Source organism: Colossoma macropomum, unplaced genomic scaffold, assembly GCF_904425465.1.
Source record: "Colossoma macropomum unplaced genomic scaffold, Colossoma_macropomum, whole genome shotgun sequence".
In the NCBI taxonomy this organism is placed as follows: domain Eukaryota; kingdom Metazoa; phylum Chordata; class Actinopteri; order Characiformes; family Serrasalmidae; genus Colossoma; species Colossoma macropomum.
In genome coordinates this window covers 348952-366150 of record NW_023494791.1, presented here as the reverse complement: position 1 = coordinate 366150, position 17199 = coordinate 348952, and the positions used below count along the sequence as shown (strand labels likewise).

General features: G+C 43.2%; 2 protein-coding genes across 2 annotated transcripts in view; one reads left to right on the top strand and one right to left on the bottom strand.

The window, feature by feature from the left end:
• Window positions 1–2688: 2688 nt before the first annotated feature.
• On the bottom strand, window positions 2689–10453 carry tsnax (translin-associated factor X). The gene is made up of 6 exons (XM_036573601.1): window positions 10074–10453; window positions 9733–9825; window positions 8104–8218; window positions 6940–7070; window positions 6319–6440; window positions 2689–3363 (listed from the first exon to the last, which is right to left on the bottom strand). Exons 1-6 carry the CDS (start codon window positions 10087–10089, stop codon window positions 2986–2988), a joined length of 855 nt encoding a protein of 284 aa, XP_036429494.1. The 5' UTR covers window positions 10090–10453; the 3' UTR covers window positions 2689–2985.
• Window positions 10454–10938: 485 nt separating this feature from the next.
• The window catches only part of egln1a (egl-9 family hypoxia-inducible factor 1a), a 33478-nt gene continuing 27217 nt past the window's right edge, over window positions 10939–17199 (top strand). Inside the window, 2 exon segments of the mRNA XM_036573600.1 lie at window positions 10939–11595; window positions 13592–14038. Of these exon segments, the coding sequence (XP_036429493.1) occupies window positions 11278–11595; window positions 13592–14038 (765 nt within the window). The 5' untranslated portion in view covers window positions 10939–11277.

Below are 17199 nucleotides of genomic sequence, written 5' to 3'. Positions count from 1 at the left end.
CATGGTGGAGGGATACATGCAGGGCGCTGTGAGGCAAAATAGTCCCCAAAGAAAACTTATTATTTCAGATTTTCCACTATTTTCCATCATCAACATTCCATATAAACTCAGAAGACTCGTGTAGGTTCACTGGTGGTTCTGGATAGGAAATAAAATGTCTATATCTGTGTTGTAGTCATGGCAACCCCTGGTTCCTATCACCACCACTGTAAAGACATCAGAACCATTTCACACCAAACCACCCTGAATCTCTCTGTTTACACCTCACACACTGAATTATGGGGAAATTTTAGAAAAATCAGTGGAGTTCCCCTTTAGGCTTAGTACCATTGCTGTGTTAACTCAAGTGAGGTTTATGAGGTTTTATGAGAAAATTTTACTATTTACTATTATGGATATTTGGTGAAGCAAGAATAACAACTCTGAGCTGTATCTCATAACAATGAGGTAATATCTTATAATTATGACTTTCTATCCAATAATATTACATATTTACGACATGCAGTCTCATAATTATGACTTATAATCTCACAACTATGACTTACTGTCTCATGATTATGACTTAGTATCTCTTATTTATGACATAGTATCTCATAATTATGACTTACTATCTCATAATTATGACTTATCATCTCATAATTATGAGAAAGCTCTCATCATTATGAGACATATATTATCATATATCTTGTTATGAGATCCTACATGGCCTTTTTGTTCACTGGCAGTCTCGTTGTCCTCAGCGTGTCATTTCAGCTACCCTTTTGTGTAATAACCGCTTATTAATGTTTCCTGATCAGTAATAAACCGTGGAATCATTTGCAGCACTTCTTTCTTTACTGTATTATTGCCATAACAGTTATTAATAGTCTACATTTTCTTTCATTATTGCTGATTTCTTTCTAAAATATTTATGGTAACACACTGAAAGGGAAGAAAGCCGTTGTAACAGGTGAGAAAGCTGCGTATGTGATATTGTGATTATTCCCATTAATATGATCCGTTTTTGTGTTTTAATATTCTCATATAAAGGAAGCTGATTAGTGTAACTGTAGCTCAGTGAGTTTATACAGTCTTACATTAGAACTGCTGTGTGTGGCCACAGCTGCTCTCGACCTACAATACACTCTTAAAAAAGATGGCTCTTCAAGGGTTCTATTTAGAACCATGAGTTCTATATAGAACCATTTCATGTTTAAATGGTTCTCTGCAGGTTGAAATGGTTCTTCAGATTGATGGAGAATGTGTTGTGTGCGGTTCTACATAGAACCTTTTTGAAAATGCTTCTATTTAGCACCAAAAAGGGTTCTGCTACACAAGCTTGACATCGTAACAATAAAAGAACCTGTGTTGGTGCTATAGTCTCCATTATTTTCTTCCCTACACTCTGAAGACAGTTCTTCAAGGGTTCTTTAGTAAAGACAAATGTTCTATATAGCACCAAAAAGTGTTCAAAGCTTGACATCGTAAGAACAGCTGAACCTTTTTATGTGCTATGCAAAACCATTTAAGTATGAAATGGTTCTTCAAGGGTCTTTTAACAAAGACAATGGTTTTATATAGAACCAAGAACACTCAAAGAACCATTTGCATGTTTAAATGGTTCTTTGCATGGTGAAATGTTCTCTAGATTGATGCAGAATGTGTTTTATGTGTTCTATATAGAACCTTTTTGAGAATGATTCTATAGAGCACCAAAAAGGGTCACAAGCTTGACATGGAACCCTTTTTGCAATATAGAGAACATTACACAACACATTCTCCGTCATTCTGAAGAACCATTTTACCATGCAGAGAACCATTTAAGCATGAAGTGGTTCTATATGGAAATTATGGTTCTAAACTATTCCTTTTCCTAAAGAACCCTTTATTGAGAGTGCAGCAGTGCGACGGCGTTCCTGTTGAAAAGCCCTCCCTGCTGCTGTGAGTGAAGCACTGAGTGTTGAGTTAAAGTTAAAAACAGCACTGAAACAGAATTCACTCTTATAAGTTCTAGATACAGTAGCTTAGCTCTCTCTCGCCTTGTGCTGTCCCCAAAGAACAGCCTTCGTATTCTGCTCTCGTGATCTTCAGCTCATTAACATGAAGCTCACAGTATAGAAGCACCTCTTACACTGTGTGTTTGACCTGCAGTGATCTTTGGATCTTCTCATTCAGTGAATCCAACTGCTCTGCAGTTCTACTCTCGACCACTAGGTGTCAGGATTGCACAAGTTTAAGCTCTTTCCAAGCGTTAGTGTGAAAGTTGATGCTGAAATGATGCAGTTTGGCCTCTTCCTGTTTCCCCCATTATATCAAAAACAGGCCTGCTGAACTGCAGAGGGCGCCCACGAGCTAGTCCGCGTTGGGGGGTTAGCGTTACTGCTACTGAGCGTTGATTGGTTAGCATTACTGCTACTGAGTGCTGATTGGTTAGCGTTACTGACACTGAGTGCAGATTGGTTAGCATTACTGCTACTGAGTGCTGATTGGTTAGCAGCACTGTTACCGAGTGCTGACTGGTGCTATACAGAACCCTTTTCAAAAAGGTTCTCCATAGAGCCATCTACAGCACATTCTCCATCAATCTGAAGAACGCTTTCATGATGCAAAGAACCCTTAAATCATGCAAAGGGGTCTTTGATTGTTTAAAAGTGGATTAACAGCAATGTTTACAAAGCTGTATCAATAACAAAATGAAAAAAACACCAATTCACAACTTAAACAGGCTTTAATGACATCTTTGATATCACATTCAAATCAAAACGAAGTGTTTCAAATGGCACCGAGTTGCTTCCGCCGCTGAAACAGACGGGATGTGAGAGTCGAGCAGAAGAGAAAAATGCTGCTTCTCTCAGTTTGTTCAACCGATGTGCTAGAAAGACCCACAGAGGAGCAAACAAGGAGCTCTGAAGGTTCAACAGCGTGACTTAAAACACAAATTCTAACTGAACTACAGTGAAGTACAAACTCATACAAAGCATGCAGGTCTGAGAACATTAAACCCCTCTACGCCACTCCCTCATCATGGTCCAACAGCGCCGTCCTGCTGGAGAGAACGTCAGCCAGCATGTGTTTGGGGATCTCCGAGCCTCGCACTCTCAGCATGTAACAGGCGTCCTCCACCTTGCCGAGGCTCTGCCGGAGGGTGTGCAGCTTTTTGGAGACCTCGTACGGACCCATGTTCCCGATGTAAGAGAAGCCATCATGGATGTCCCGCAGGAAGCTGCTGAGCTCAAAGGGAGTGTCCATATCTCCGTTCCCCACACTGCTGATGCACATCCGCATCAGCTCACCTGTCAGGTCAGCCACGCCCAGAAGGTAGTCTGTGGGAGTCACCTGGAAGGTCAGCACGCACGCTCCTGGAAAGGAACCCTCGCCGGTTACCTGGAGAGGAGAGGAGGGTAACAATGAGCATTTACACTAATCAACATTACTGATAGCGTCAACGATAAACTGTTGGCTATATATTAGTTGCTTTGATGATGTTTGGGCTGCATTTACATCACATGATTGAAAGAGGGAAATGCAAGTTTTTATAAGCAGCACTCGGTAGCAGTAACGCTGACCAATCAGCGCTCAGTGGCAGTAACGCTGACCAATCAGCGCTCAGCGGCAGTAACGCTGACCAATCAACGCCCAGTAGCAGTAACGCTAACCAATCAGCGCCCAGTAGCAGCAACGCCAACCAATCAGCGCCCAGTAGCAGTAACGCTAACCAATCAGCGCTCAGTAGCAGTCACGCTGACCAATCAGCGCTCAGTAGCAGTCACGTTGACCAATCAGCGCTCAGTAGCGGTAACGGCAACCAATCAGCGCTCAGTAGCGGTAACGCCAACCAATCTATACTCAGTAGCAGTAACGCTCACCAATCAGCACTCAGTAGCAGTAACGCCAACCAATCTATACTCAGTAGCAGTAACGCTCACCAATCAGCACTCAGTAGCGGTAACGCCAACCAATCTATACTCAGTAGCAGTAACGCTCACCAATCAGCACTCAGTAGCGGTAACGCCAACCAATCAGCGCTCAGTAGCGGTAACGCCAACCAATCAGCGCTCAGTAGCAGTAACGCCAACCAATCAGCGCTCAGTAGCAGTAACGCTCACCAATCAGCGCTCAGTAGCGGTAACGCCAACCAATCAGCGCTCAGTAGCAGTAACGCCAACCAATCTATACTCAGTAGCAGTAACGCTCACCAATCAGCACTCAGTAGCGGTCACGCCAACCAATCAGCGCTCAGTAGCGGTAACGCCAACCAATCAGCACTCAGTAGCAGTAACGCCAACCAATCTATACTCAGTAGCAGTAACGCTCACCAATCAGCACTCAGTAGCGGTCACGCCAACCAATCAGCGCTCAGTAGCAGTAACGCCAACCAATCTATACTCAGTAGCAGTAACGCCAACCAATCTATACTCAGTAGCAGTAACGCCAACCAATCAGCGCTCAGTAGCAGTAACGCCAACCAATCTATACTCAGTAGCAGTAACGCTCACCAATCAGCACTCAGTAGCGGTCACGCCAACCAATCAGCGCTCAGTAGCGGTAACGCCAACCAATCAGCACTCAGTAGCAGTAACGCCAACCAATCTATACTCAGTAGCAGTAACGCTCACCAATCAGCACTCAGTAGCGGTCACGCCAACCAATCAGCGCTCAGTAGCAGTAACGCCAACCAATCTATACTCAGTAGCAGTAACGCCAACCAATCTATACTCAGTAGCAGTAACGCCAACCAATCAGCGCTCAGTAGCAGTAACGCCAACCAATCTATACTCAGTAGCAGTAACGCTCACCAATCAGCACTCAGTAGCGGTCACGCCAACCAATCAGCGCTCAGTAGCGGTAACGCCAACCAATCAGCGCTCAGTAGCAGTAACGCCAACCAATCTATACTCAGTAGCAGTAACGCTCACCAATCAGCACTCAGTAGCAGTAACGCCAACCAATCTATACTCAGTAGCAGTAACGCCAACCAATCAGCGCTCAGTAGCAGTAACGCCAACCAATCAGCGCTCAGTAGCAGTAACGCCAACCAATCTATACTCAGTAGCAGTAACGCTCACCAATCAGCACTCAGTAGCGGTCACGCCAACCAATCAGCGCTCAGTAGCAGTAACGCCAACCAATCTATACTCAGTAGCGGTAACGCCAACCAATCAGCACTCAGTAGCAGTCACCCTCACCAATCAGCGCTCAGTAGCAGTAATGCCGACCAATCAGCTCTGAGTGGCAGTAACGCCGACCAATCAGCCCTCAGTAGCAGTAACGCTCACCAATCAGCACTCAGTAGCAGTAACGCCAACCAATCAGCTCTGAGTGGCAGTAACGCCGACCAATCAGCGCTCAGTAGCAGTAACGCTCACCAATCAGCGCTCAGTAGCAGTAATGCCGACCAATCAGCTCTGAGTGGCAGTAACGCCGACCAATCAGCGCTCAGTAGCAGTAACGCTCACCAATCAGCGCTCAGTAGCAGTAACGTCAACCAATCTATACTCAGTAGCAGTCACCCTCACCAATCAGCGCTCAGTAGCAGTAACGCCAACCAATCAGCGCTCAGTAGAAGTAACGCTAACCAATCAGCGCTCAGTAGAAGTAACGCTAACCAATCAGCGCTCAGTAGAAGTAACGCTAACCAATCAGCACTAAGTAGCAGTCACCCTCACCAATCAGCGCTCAGTAGAAGTAACGCTAACCAATCAGCGCTCAGTAGCAGTAACGCCAACCAATCAGCGCTCAGTAGCAGTAACGCCAACCAATCAGCGCTCAGTAGCGGTAACACCAACTAATCAGCACTAAGTAGCAGTCACCCTCACCAATCAGCGCTCAGTAGCGGTAACGCCAACCAATCAGCGCTCAGTAGAAGTAACGCTAACCAATCAGCGCTCAGTAGAAGTAACGCTAACCAATCAGCGCTCAGTAGAAGTAACGCTAACCAATCAGCACTAAGTAGCAGTCACCCTCACCAATCAGCGCTCAGTAGAAGTAACTCTAACCAATCAGCGCTCAGTAGCAGTAACGCTAACCAATCAGAGCCACTCGATCTCGTTCAAGTTGCGCAGTGAGGAAAGTTCCCAGACGCCTCTGTGAAAGCTGTGTTCTGTTCACTCCGAGGACCAAAAGCTCATAATCAGATATGAAGTCCACTTCGGTTCTAAGAGCAGGTGCTGAGCGGGGGAGTCTGGGCTAAGAGCTCTGCAGAAAGGAAAGGTCTGGAAATGGACAGCAGCTCATACGACCGTATGTGGCTGTTTGTGACTATATGTGACTATATGTGACTATATGTGGCTGTTTGTGGCTGTATGTGACTATATGTGGCTGTTTGTGGCAGGACTGTACCTTTGTTTCCATCTTCTCCTCCTTCACGAAGACGAGGCGAGCGTTGATCTCCTCCAGGCTGATCAGGGTGCGATGCCTGATGAAGTGGTGGAAGGACACGGCCTCTACGTACTCCTGAACCCCTTACACAGAAACAGAGACCTTCAGTTCACTGTGGATCAGCTCTGTACCGAAAAGTCTATATTCATTCATCTGGTCATCTGGTTTTTTTAGAAAAGTTTGTAAAATTTTAATTCATGTTTTTCTTTTTTATAAATATAAACTAATTCACTTTTGCATTGTGAAGTTCTTCTTTCAGAAATCGAAGGCATTTTTCACTGAAACAGGACGACATTGTTGGATTAGACAAACAACCGAGAAAACAGTCAATAGATTAACTGATTGTAAACATAGATGTTAGTTGTAGCTCCAACTGCTGCAGGCTGAATGGGCGGGGCTTAACTGCTGCGGGCTGAATGGGCGGGGCTTAACTGCTGCAGGCTGTGATAATAATGCCACGTGAATGAGACGTTCTGCGGCGCTTCCTGCTGAACTGGTTCATTATTAGGAGATATTCCAGGCCAGTTCCACTCTGATGATTCGGCTCTCCAGTCCTGCCTGGCTGTACTTGTGAAGACTAACCTGATGTGAAGGCTTTGTGGAACTGGTGGAGATCTTCTCCTCTCAGCTCCTCAGCTACCTGACCGATCTTCTGCCTCACACTGTCCAGTTTGGTATCAGCCTCATTCAACACCTCCTCCACGTTGGGTACACTGTGGTGGAGTCCAGCACAAATTATCAACTGTGGGTTTTATTTCAGTCTAAAAAGCATTTTCACACTCATAGTTAATGGCAACGAACACAACGCAGTGATTTGTAAGAAATATATATCAATATACATCGATCAGGCGTAACATTCTGACCACCTCCTTGTTTCTACGCTCGTTGTCCATTTTATCAGCTCCACTTACTATATAGGTGCACTTTGTAGTTCTACAGTTACAGACTGTAGTCCATCTGTTTCTCTGATACTTTGTTAGCCCCCTTTTACCCTGTTCTTCAGTGGTCAGGACCCCCATGGACCCTCACAGAGCAGGTACTATTTGGGTGGTGGATCATTCTCAGCACTGCAGCAACACTGATGTGGTGGTGGTGTGTTAGTGTGTGTTGTGCTGATACAAGTGGATCAGACACAGCAGTGCTGCTGGAGTTTTAAACACTGTGTCCACTCACTGTCCACTCTATTAGACACTCCTACCTTGTCGGTCCACCTCATAGATGTAGAGTCAGAGACGATAGCTCATCTGCTGCTGCACAGTTTGTGTTGGTCATCCTCTAGCCCTTCATCAGTGGTCACAGGACGCTGCCCACAAGACACTGTTGGCTGGATATTTTGGTTGGTGGACTGTTCTCAGTCCAGCAGTGACACTGAGGTGTTTAAATCTCCAGCAGCCCTGCTGTGTCTGATCCACTCAGACCAGCACAACACACACTAACACACCACCACCATGTCAGTGTTACTGCAGTGCTGAGAATGACCCACCACCCAAATAGTACCTGCTCTGTGAGGGTCCATGGGGGTCCTGACCACTGAAGAACAGGGTAAAAGGGGGCTAACAAAGTATCAGAGAAACAGATGGACTACAGTCTGTAACTGTAGAACTACAAAGTGCACCTATATAGTAAGTGGAGCTGATAAAATGGACAATGAGTGTAGAAACAAGGAGGTGGTCAGAATGTTATGCCTGATCGGTGTATAACACATATAAGTGTGTGTATATCACATCTGAGCTATCCTCTTCTTACCTCGTCACTCGGTGCAGCAGGAATATCGTCCTCTTGCTCTCAATCGTGATGTCTCGGCTAAGTTTGACCAGGCGCTCATATTTGTCGTGCTTGGTGTCCAGCTCCTGCTGAAACACTGCAGGCAGCATTAATAAATTGCACACAAAATCAACAGAAATATAAATACGAAAGTTTTAATACTGCAGTAACTTATATCACTATAAGGGGGATTCAACAGAGTTCTCAAAAGCCCTTCATAATAAATACTTAAGATGTGAACAGACTGGTTCAGAGCGGTTCAGAGAGGTTCAGAGTGGTTTGGTATGAAACACTCCGTTCTAGATAAACTTACTGAGTCAGAACTGTTCACAGTGGTGGTGATAGGAACCAGACGTCCACCTCTAAAAGCTCCCTCACAGAAAGTTCCTACATGAAATGGTTATGAATTCACTGCCTGATGACTGAGACACTGTTTTTTGATAGTTTAGAGAACTTAAACTCCATTCATGGTGGAGGGATACATGCAGGGCGCTGTGAGGCAAAATAGTCCCCAAAGAAAACTTATTATTTCAGATTTTCCACTATTTTCCATCATCAACATTCCATATAAGCTCAGAAGACTCGTGTAGGTTCACTGGTGGTTCTGGATAGTAAATAAAATGTCTATATCTGTGTTGTAGTCATGGCAACCCCTGGTTCCTATCACCACCACTGTAAAGACATCAGAATCATTTCACACCAAACCACTCTGAATCTCTCTGATTATATGTTATGTTCCTTATTATAGTCAAATAAGCTAATTTATAGAAACGCAGCTGATCATAAAGGAGTTATACAGTAAAGAGAACTAATATTTTTGTTAAGTTTACTCAGAAATTCACAGGAGAAACAGAGACATAATGTGTTAAACTGCTGTAAACAGACTTCCTGTATAAAATGTAGTTAAACTGAGCTGTTTAGCTAAAACACCTGTGTGTTTAATTCCAGAGCATAGAGACTCTTGGTTACTTGATTATTGATCATCAAAGGACAAGAGAAATATGGGAATAGTTTAATAAATATGCTTTAAACACAGACTGTATTAGGAAAAATATTAAATACAGCCTTTTGTTTGAATACATTTTGTAATAAATTTCATTTGATGTATTTATATAATAATAAATCATATTTGGGTAACAAAACTATGAATGTGAAATGTTTTTATTTCTTCTGAAGAGGTTAAATAACGCATAGCGAGGGTAAAAAGAAAGCAAAAGCACAGAATTCACTAGGAAACATTTCACTGTCACGGCATCTCCAGACCTGTCTTTGAAAATATTCAGATTTGTTTTATGTATTTGATGTAATTCGTAAATCTTGACACGTAAAGTGATTTACTGTAATGACTTTTGACACTGGGATGTGACAAAAACCCTTAATGTGATTTAGCTTGTGAAAAATAACTCAAATGCTGCCGGTATGTTTTGTATTTAAACATGGATGTGGTGTTTATGATGCACGTCACTGTCCGTCATCGCTGAAAGGTCAGTAAAGTTCTTTATGGACTGGGTGTGATCGTGTGTATCGATACCCCACCGGACTGAAGAGTCCTTCAGTAACTTATTAGACAGAATCCGAATAAACTAAACCATCATTTTTTACTTGATTTACCTCTGAACGCTGCGATCACCTGAGAGGTCTGGCTCAGTGAATCGTCTGTTTTCTGAACCGAGTCTGTCTTCCGTTTCCGGCCGCTTCCATTACCTGATAAAAGATAAACATGTTTACAAACAAAAAACGATCTTTAAATGATCCGCTTAATCTTTTTAAACCACCATCTCCGGCTGTGGCTAACTCTGTTAGCCAAACATCGCCAGCTTCTTGATCGAATTCCCCGGTCCACCTTAAATGGTGAAGCAGTTACATTCTGTCGCCATTTAAGGTGGAACGGGACAATTCGAACAGGAAGATGGCGAATAAGGCAGCGCTGGCGGGCCGGGGACCCGGGTTACCTTCTCTTTTACTCATCTCTCTGAGAGGAACCGGCTGCGCTTCACACCCGGGATCAAACAGAGTCTCAGATTATTGATTAAAAACCAATAAACAAGCTGAGGCGTTAGCCGGGTGGCTTAGCTTAGCAGGCTAGGCAGCTGGTTCCGTTAGCAGTCGGATATCTAACGTTATCAGAAGAACTCATTTGTTTTTCGCGCTTAAACATCTAAAAATCAGACGTGCAAGACATCAGACAGTGCCGAACTACAGCGCGCCTGCAATTCAGATACTCGCTCAGAGCTCCAGGCTAACGGCTCTCAGCGCTCAGCGGGGCCGGTCAGCACGTTCATTGATGACTGTGGCTGCGTCCGATTTGCGCCTCTACCGCCCTCCCCCTACACTGCCCTCCCCCTGCACTGCCCTCCCCCTACACTGCCCTCCCCCTACACTGCCCTCCCTACCGGCACTTCACTACCTAGTGTTACATCCGGCAGCCATGTGGATCAACATTAGTCAGCTCTACTGCTACTGAGCGCTGATTGGTTAGCATTACTGCTACTGAGAGCTGATTGGTTAGCATTACTGCTACTGAGCGCTGATTGGTTAGCGTTACTGCTACTGAGAGCTGATTGGTTGGCGTTACTGCTACTGAGCGCTGATTGGTTGGCGTTACTGCTACTGAGCGCTGATCGGTCAGCGTTACCGCTACTGAGCGCTGATTGGTTATCGTTACTGCTATTGAGAGCTGATTGGTTAGCGTTACTGCTACTGAGAGCTGATTGGTTAGCATTGCTGCCACTGAAGCGCCGTTGTAAAGTCCCGGAAGTACATTACCGAGTGGCAGTGTTTGGGACATATTTGGGACAGGGCCCCGGTAAGCCCCGCCCCGGGCGCTGACGTCAGGAGTATGTTTGCAGTGTGGACGTGCGGAATGTGAGAGCAGCAGCAGCCAGAGAAGAAGAAAAGGAACACGCAGCGCAGAGAGAGTGATGGGCGCTGTCCGCGCGGTTTAATCCGAGATTAATCCTAATTATTATATGTATAAACGTAATAACCGCGTGTGATGAGATCCGCGCGCTCCGCGGAGGAGCTGAGTGTGAGTTTTCGTGCGGAGGAGCGCTGCTGCTACACAAACTAGCGGAGTCCGCACGCCGCACACTGCTGTGCTGTATCATTAGCGTCATTATTGTCGTTATTATTGATTAGTGATCAGTAGTGTCTGAGATGGAGGAGCCGGGCAGCGCTCCGGACCCGGACCGGGACCGACAGTTCTGCGAGCTGTGCGGGAAAATGGAAAACCTGCTGAAATGCGGCCGCTGCAGGAACTCCTTCTACTGCAGCAAGGAGCACCAGAAGCAGCACTGGAAGAAGCACAAGCTGACCTGCAGGGAGGCGGAGGAGAAGCAGAGAGCACAGAAAGCTCCTCCGGGCAGCAGAGAGGAGCCGCAGGGCTCCACGCAGGGCTCCACGCAGGGCTCCACGCAGGGCTCCACGCAGGGCTCCACGCAGGGCTCCACGCAGGGCTCTAAGGACGCGGGGAAAGTAGGGCTGGGCAATATCATCATATCATTATCATTATCGCGATACTTCAACTCACGGTATATTTTCTGAGCGTATCGTGGACATGGACAGTACACTCTTAAAAAGGTGGTTCTTTAGTAAAAGGGAACAATTGTATTTAGAGCTATGAACACTCAGATAACTGTTTGCATGCTTAAACAGTTCTGTGCATGGTGAAATGGTTCTTCAGATTGAGAATTGGAGAATGTGTTGTATATGGTTCTGTACTGCACCAAAAAGGTTCTTCTATTGTTACGATGTCCAGCTTGTCACAACAGAAGAACTGCTTTTGGTGCTATATAGAACCTTTTTCATAAAGGTTTTATATTGAACTGTATACATCACATATATGTAGAACTTGTGGTTGTAAAAAGAAATATTGCCTCAAGTTTGAATCAATAGAGAGAACCCTTTTTGGTGCTTTATATGCTATTGAAAAAGATGGTTCTATTTAAAACCCTGAGTTTTTGGTGCTATAGACACTTAAAAAAGATGGCTCTTCAAGCGTTCTTCAGTAAAGACTAGTAAAGTTCTATACTCGTAGGAGCATTGCATGCTTAAAAGGTTCTCTGCACGTTCTTCAGACTGATGGAAAATATGTTGTATATGGTTCTGTGTAGCATCAAAAAGGGCTCTGCTGCTGTTATGATGTCAAGCTTGTGTACGGTATCAGAACCCTTTTTGATGCTATACAAAATTGTTCTCAGAAAGGTTCCACGTAGAACAATCTACCAGCTGAAGAGCCATTTCACCGTGCAAAGAACAGTGTAAGCATGCAGATGGTTCTTTGAATGTTCATGGTTTTAAATAGTGCTGTTCTGTTTAAGAAAGAACCCTTGAAGAACGTTCTTTTTTAAGAGTGTATTTGAAGAATACTGACTTACTGTATGGTTCATAGACTCTATGTTGTCTGGTCAAACTTACTAAATCTCAGAGAAACTGAATATCGTGTATCGTATCGTGATGAATATCGTGTATCGTATCGTGATGAATATCGTGTATCTTATCGTGATGAATATCGTGTATCGTATCGTATTGTGATGAATATCACGTATCGTGATGAATATCATGTATCGTGATGAATATCATGTATCGTATCGTGATGAATATCGTGTATCGTATCGTATCGTGATGAATATCGTGTATCGTATCGTATCGTGATGAATATCGTGATGAATATCGTGTATCGTATCGTGATGAATATCGTGTATCGTATCGTATTGTGATGAATATCATGTATCGTGATGAATATCATGTATCGTGATGAATATCATGTATCGTATCGTGATGAATATCGTGTATCGTATCGTATCGTGATGAATATCGTGTATCGTATTGTGATGAATATCATGTATCGTGATGAATATCGTGTATCGTATCATGATGAATATCGTGTATCGTATCGTATCGTGATGAATATCGTGTATCGTATCGTATTGTGATGAATATCATGTATCGTGATGAATATCGTGTATCGTATCGTATCGTGATGAATATCATGTATCGTATCGTGATGAATATCGTGCATCGTATCGTGATGAATATCATATATCGTATTGTGATGAATATCATGTATCGTGATGAATATCGTGTATCGTATCGTGATGAATATCGTGTATCGTATCGTATCGTGATGAATATCGTGTATCGTATCGTGATGAATATCGTGTATCGTGTCGTGATGAATATCATGTGTCGTATCGTGATGAATATCGTGTATCATATTGTAAAGAGTATTGTGTATCGTATCTTGATGAATATCATATATCGTATTGTGATGAATATCATGTATCGTGATGAATATCGTGTATCGTATCGTGATGAATATCGTGTATCGTATCGTATCATGATGAATATTGTGTATCGTATCGTATCGTGATGAATATCGTGTATCGTATCGTGATGAATATCGTGTATCATATCGTGATGAATATCGTTTATCGTATCGTGATGCTCTTGCCGTATTGTCTGCCTCCAGGTGAAAGATGTCATCAGCAGTGCTGAAGGCTCGGAGGTCTCGGAGGGAAAGCTGTCAGACGACGGCATCAACAACAACAACAGCAGCAGCACCCTGAGGCCGAGCAGCGGCGCGAGGTCCTCCCCTCAGAAGCTGGCGCTGGAGTACATCGCTCCCTGCATGAACAAGCACGGCATCTGCGTGGTGGACAACTTCCTGGGCGAGGAGACCGGACTGAGCATCCTCGCCGACGTCAAGGCGCTCCATCAGAGCGGCAAGTTCACCGATGGACAGCTGGTCAGCCAAAAAAGTGACTCCTCTAAGGACATACGGGGGGACAAAATAGCCTGGATCGAGGGTCAGGAGCCCGGATGTGAGAAGATCCGATTCCTGATGAGCCGCATGGACGACCTGATCCGACACTGCAACGACAAACTGGGGAACTACAGGATAAATGGAAGAACGAAAGTGAGTATGAGTCCCAGATAGCTAGAACATATCACCCACTGACCGGATCCCACTGCTGGTCCCCCTCGGACCACTCAGGTTACACACAAGGTCTAACCACACTCTCAAAAATGATGGTTTGTCAAGGGTTCTTTAGTAAAGAAAATGGTTCTGTACAGATCCATTTACACCCAGGGAACCCTTTCCAGGATTAAAGGATTCTTTGCATTGTGAAAGCGTTCTTCAGACTGATGGGGAACATGCTGTAGATGGTTCTGTATAGAACCTTTTTGAAAAGGGTTCTATAAAGCATCAAAAAGGGTTCTTCTATTTTTATGATGTCAAGCTTGTAGTAATAGAAGAACCCTTTTTTGGTGCCATATAGAACCATGTACAGTGCATTCTCCATCAATTCTTTAATTGTTATGATGTTAAGTATATACTAATAGAAGAACCTCTGGCGATATAGAATCATGTACAGTGCACATATCTTAAGAACGCTTTCACAAAGCAGAACCGTGTAATCATGCAAAGGGTTCTTTGAGTGTTTGTGGTTCTCTATAGAACTGCTTGCTTTCCTAAAGAACCCTTAAAGAATTATCTTTTTAAAGTGTGTAGTTTTTAATCTCTGCAAACAGATTTTAACACACACAGACTTCTATTTTGTAAAATAAACTAAGACTAATATTACAAAAGACTTAAAGACAAAACTGATCTAGGTCTGATATAGAATTGTTCAGTGGTAAAGGTTTTTGCCGACGCTCCCAGATCGGTTACAGCTCGATAACCAGGTTTACTTTATGGAGCAGAGTTTGTGCCAAAATGAAATCAGTCACTACAGTGGAAAAACACAGATGCAGTGAACGTGACATCATTGTTCCACATTGACCTGCAGAATATGAGCCAAAATGAAAAGCGAAACCTCCACTGCACTGTTTTCACATCACTTGACTTTTTTTGAATTTTAAACATGTTTGACTTGTTTGATTGAAATGCAACCAAAACAGTGAAATGCAGTGAGATTACGATTAAACAGTGACATGCAGAAAACGAAAAGTCAAAGATACGTTAATCTAACCTTGCTTGACGTACTGCACAGTGGATAACAATATTATTATTATTGTTATTATTATTATTATTACTATTATTATTATTATTTATTAAGTGCCGTCAAGTCGTTCCTGACTCCTGGTGACCGTTGGGACAGTGTTCCTCCAGAATTTTCTGTCTTCTGTTTCGGTCTTTAGGCCTCTGAATGACTGATTCATGATTGCTCTGATTGTCTCCATCCATCTTGTAGCTGCTCGTCCTCTTTACCTTCGACCCTTTAAGTATAATCGTCTTTACTAATGAGCTGGTTCTTCTCAGAATGAGTCCAAAATAAGAGCTTCAGTTTGGTTCTCTGGGCTTGATTTGGTCAAGAATTCATTTGTTTGTTTTCTATGTCATCAAAGGTTCTCTTAAGTCTTCACCAACACCAAAGTTCAGTCCATGTCTATATTTATATCGTCTATATTTTTTCCTATGTTGCTTGTTTACTGTCCAACTCTCACATCTATAGAGAACCCCACAGAACCACAGCCAGCCAGACAGACCTTTGCATTTAAAGATCTTTTCAAGCTCCTTCATCCTCGGTCTGCTGTGCCTTTATTGCATTTCAAGGTGGGTTGTATTCAATTCTGACACCAATGCAGCTTCTCTTGGTTTAAATGCGGATCTGCCTGCGTCATTTTTCAGTGAAGGCTTCCAGTGACGTGAAAACAGCATGATGGAGGTTTTGTTTTTCGTTTTGGCTCGTGTTCCTCATGACACCATGGAACAGCGCATTTCACACTTCTCCACTGTAGTGCTTTTTATAGACTGCTTCACACGAATTCTTCTCCATATTTTTTGTGATATTGCTGTTAAAATGATTTACTAAACTAATTCAAAAAGGATAATGAATGAAAGAAAGAATGAAGGAAAAATAAGTAAACTGGGCTGGGAGTGGAAAATGGGTATTGAAAAAAGCCAACAGTGACCCACTGTCTTCTTACTAACTGGGAAGGAGCCCACTTCATCTTCGTCATCATCATCATTGTCATCGTCTCTCACTGTTCTGGAAAGGAATTTTTATGGAGAGGAATTTGTGGCTGCTGAAAATCAGTCACTACAGTGGAAAAACCTGAAATGTAATACACACTTAACATTACTGTCCCGTAGTGACGTAGAGAATACAAACCAAAATGGAAAACAAAACCTCATTTACACTGATTTATAATAACAATAATCTTTATTTATAGAGCTCTTTTCATGCTGGTTTCAGCTCAGAGTGCTTTACAGACGGTGATAAAGCTGAACAGTAACAGAAGAAACTGAGTATTAAATTAAAATCATATAAAACAATAACACATCAGATTAAACAGATAAACCCAAAGAGTCGTAGAGTTTTACTGAAGCTCCGAGTTAAAGAGTCGTAGAGTTTAATGAAGCTCTGAGTTAAAGAGTCGTAGAGTTTTACTGAAGCTCCGAGTTAAAGAGTCGTAGAGTTTAATGAAGCTCTGAGTTAAAGAGTCGTAGAGTTTTACTGAAGCTCTGAGTTAAAGAGTCGTAGAGTTTTACTGAAGCTCCGAGTTAAAGAGTCGTAGAGTTTTACTGAAGCTCTGAGTTAAAGAGCCGTAGAGTTTTACTGAAGCTCCGAGTTAAAGAGTCGTAGAGTTTTACTGAAGCTCTGAGTTAAAGAGCCGTAGAGTTTAATGAAGCTCTGAGTTAAAGAGTCGTAGAGTTTTACTGAAGCTCTGAGTTAAAGAGCCGTAGAGTTTTACTGAAGCTCCGAGTTAAAGAGTCGTAGAGTTTTACTGAAGCTCCGAGTTAAAGAGTCGTAGAGTTTAATGAAGCTCTGAGTTAAAGAGCCGTAGAGTTTAATGAAGCTCTGAGTTAAAGAGCCGTAGAGTTTAATGAAGCTCTGAGTTAAAGAGTCGTAGAGTTTAATGAAGCTCTGAGTTAAAGAGCCGTAGAGTTTAATGAAGCTCTGAGTTAAAGAGTCGTAGAGTTTAATGAAGCTCTGAGTTAAAGAGTCGTAGAGTTTAATGAAGCTCTGCGTTAAAGAGTCGTAGAGTTTAATGAAGCTCCGAGTTAAAGAGTCGTAGAGTTTAATGAAGCTCTGAGTTAAAGAGTCGTAGAGTTTAATGAAGCTCTGCGTT

What these genes read in the sequence shown, in the direction of transcription:
- tsnax (XM_036573601.1), bottom strand. An exon ending in GGTGATCGCAGCGTTCAGAG is followed by an intron (nt 8,219 to 9,732) that starts GTAAATCAAGTA and finishes TGCTGCCTGCAG; the next exon opens with TGTTTCAGCAGGAGCTGGAC. An exon ending in CCACAAAGCCTTCACATCAG is followed by an intron (nt 6,441 to 6,939) that starts GTTAGTCTTCAC and finishes TTTCTGTGTAAG; the next exon opens with GGGTTCAGGAGTACGTAGAG.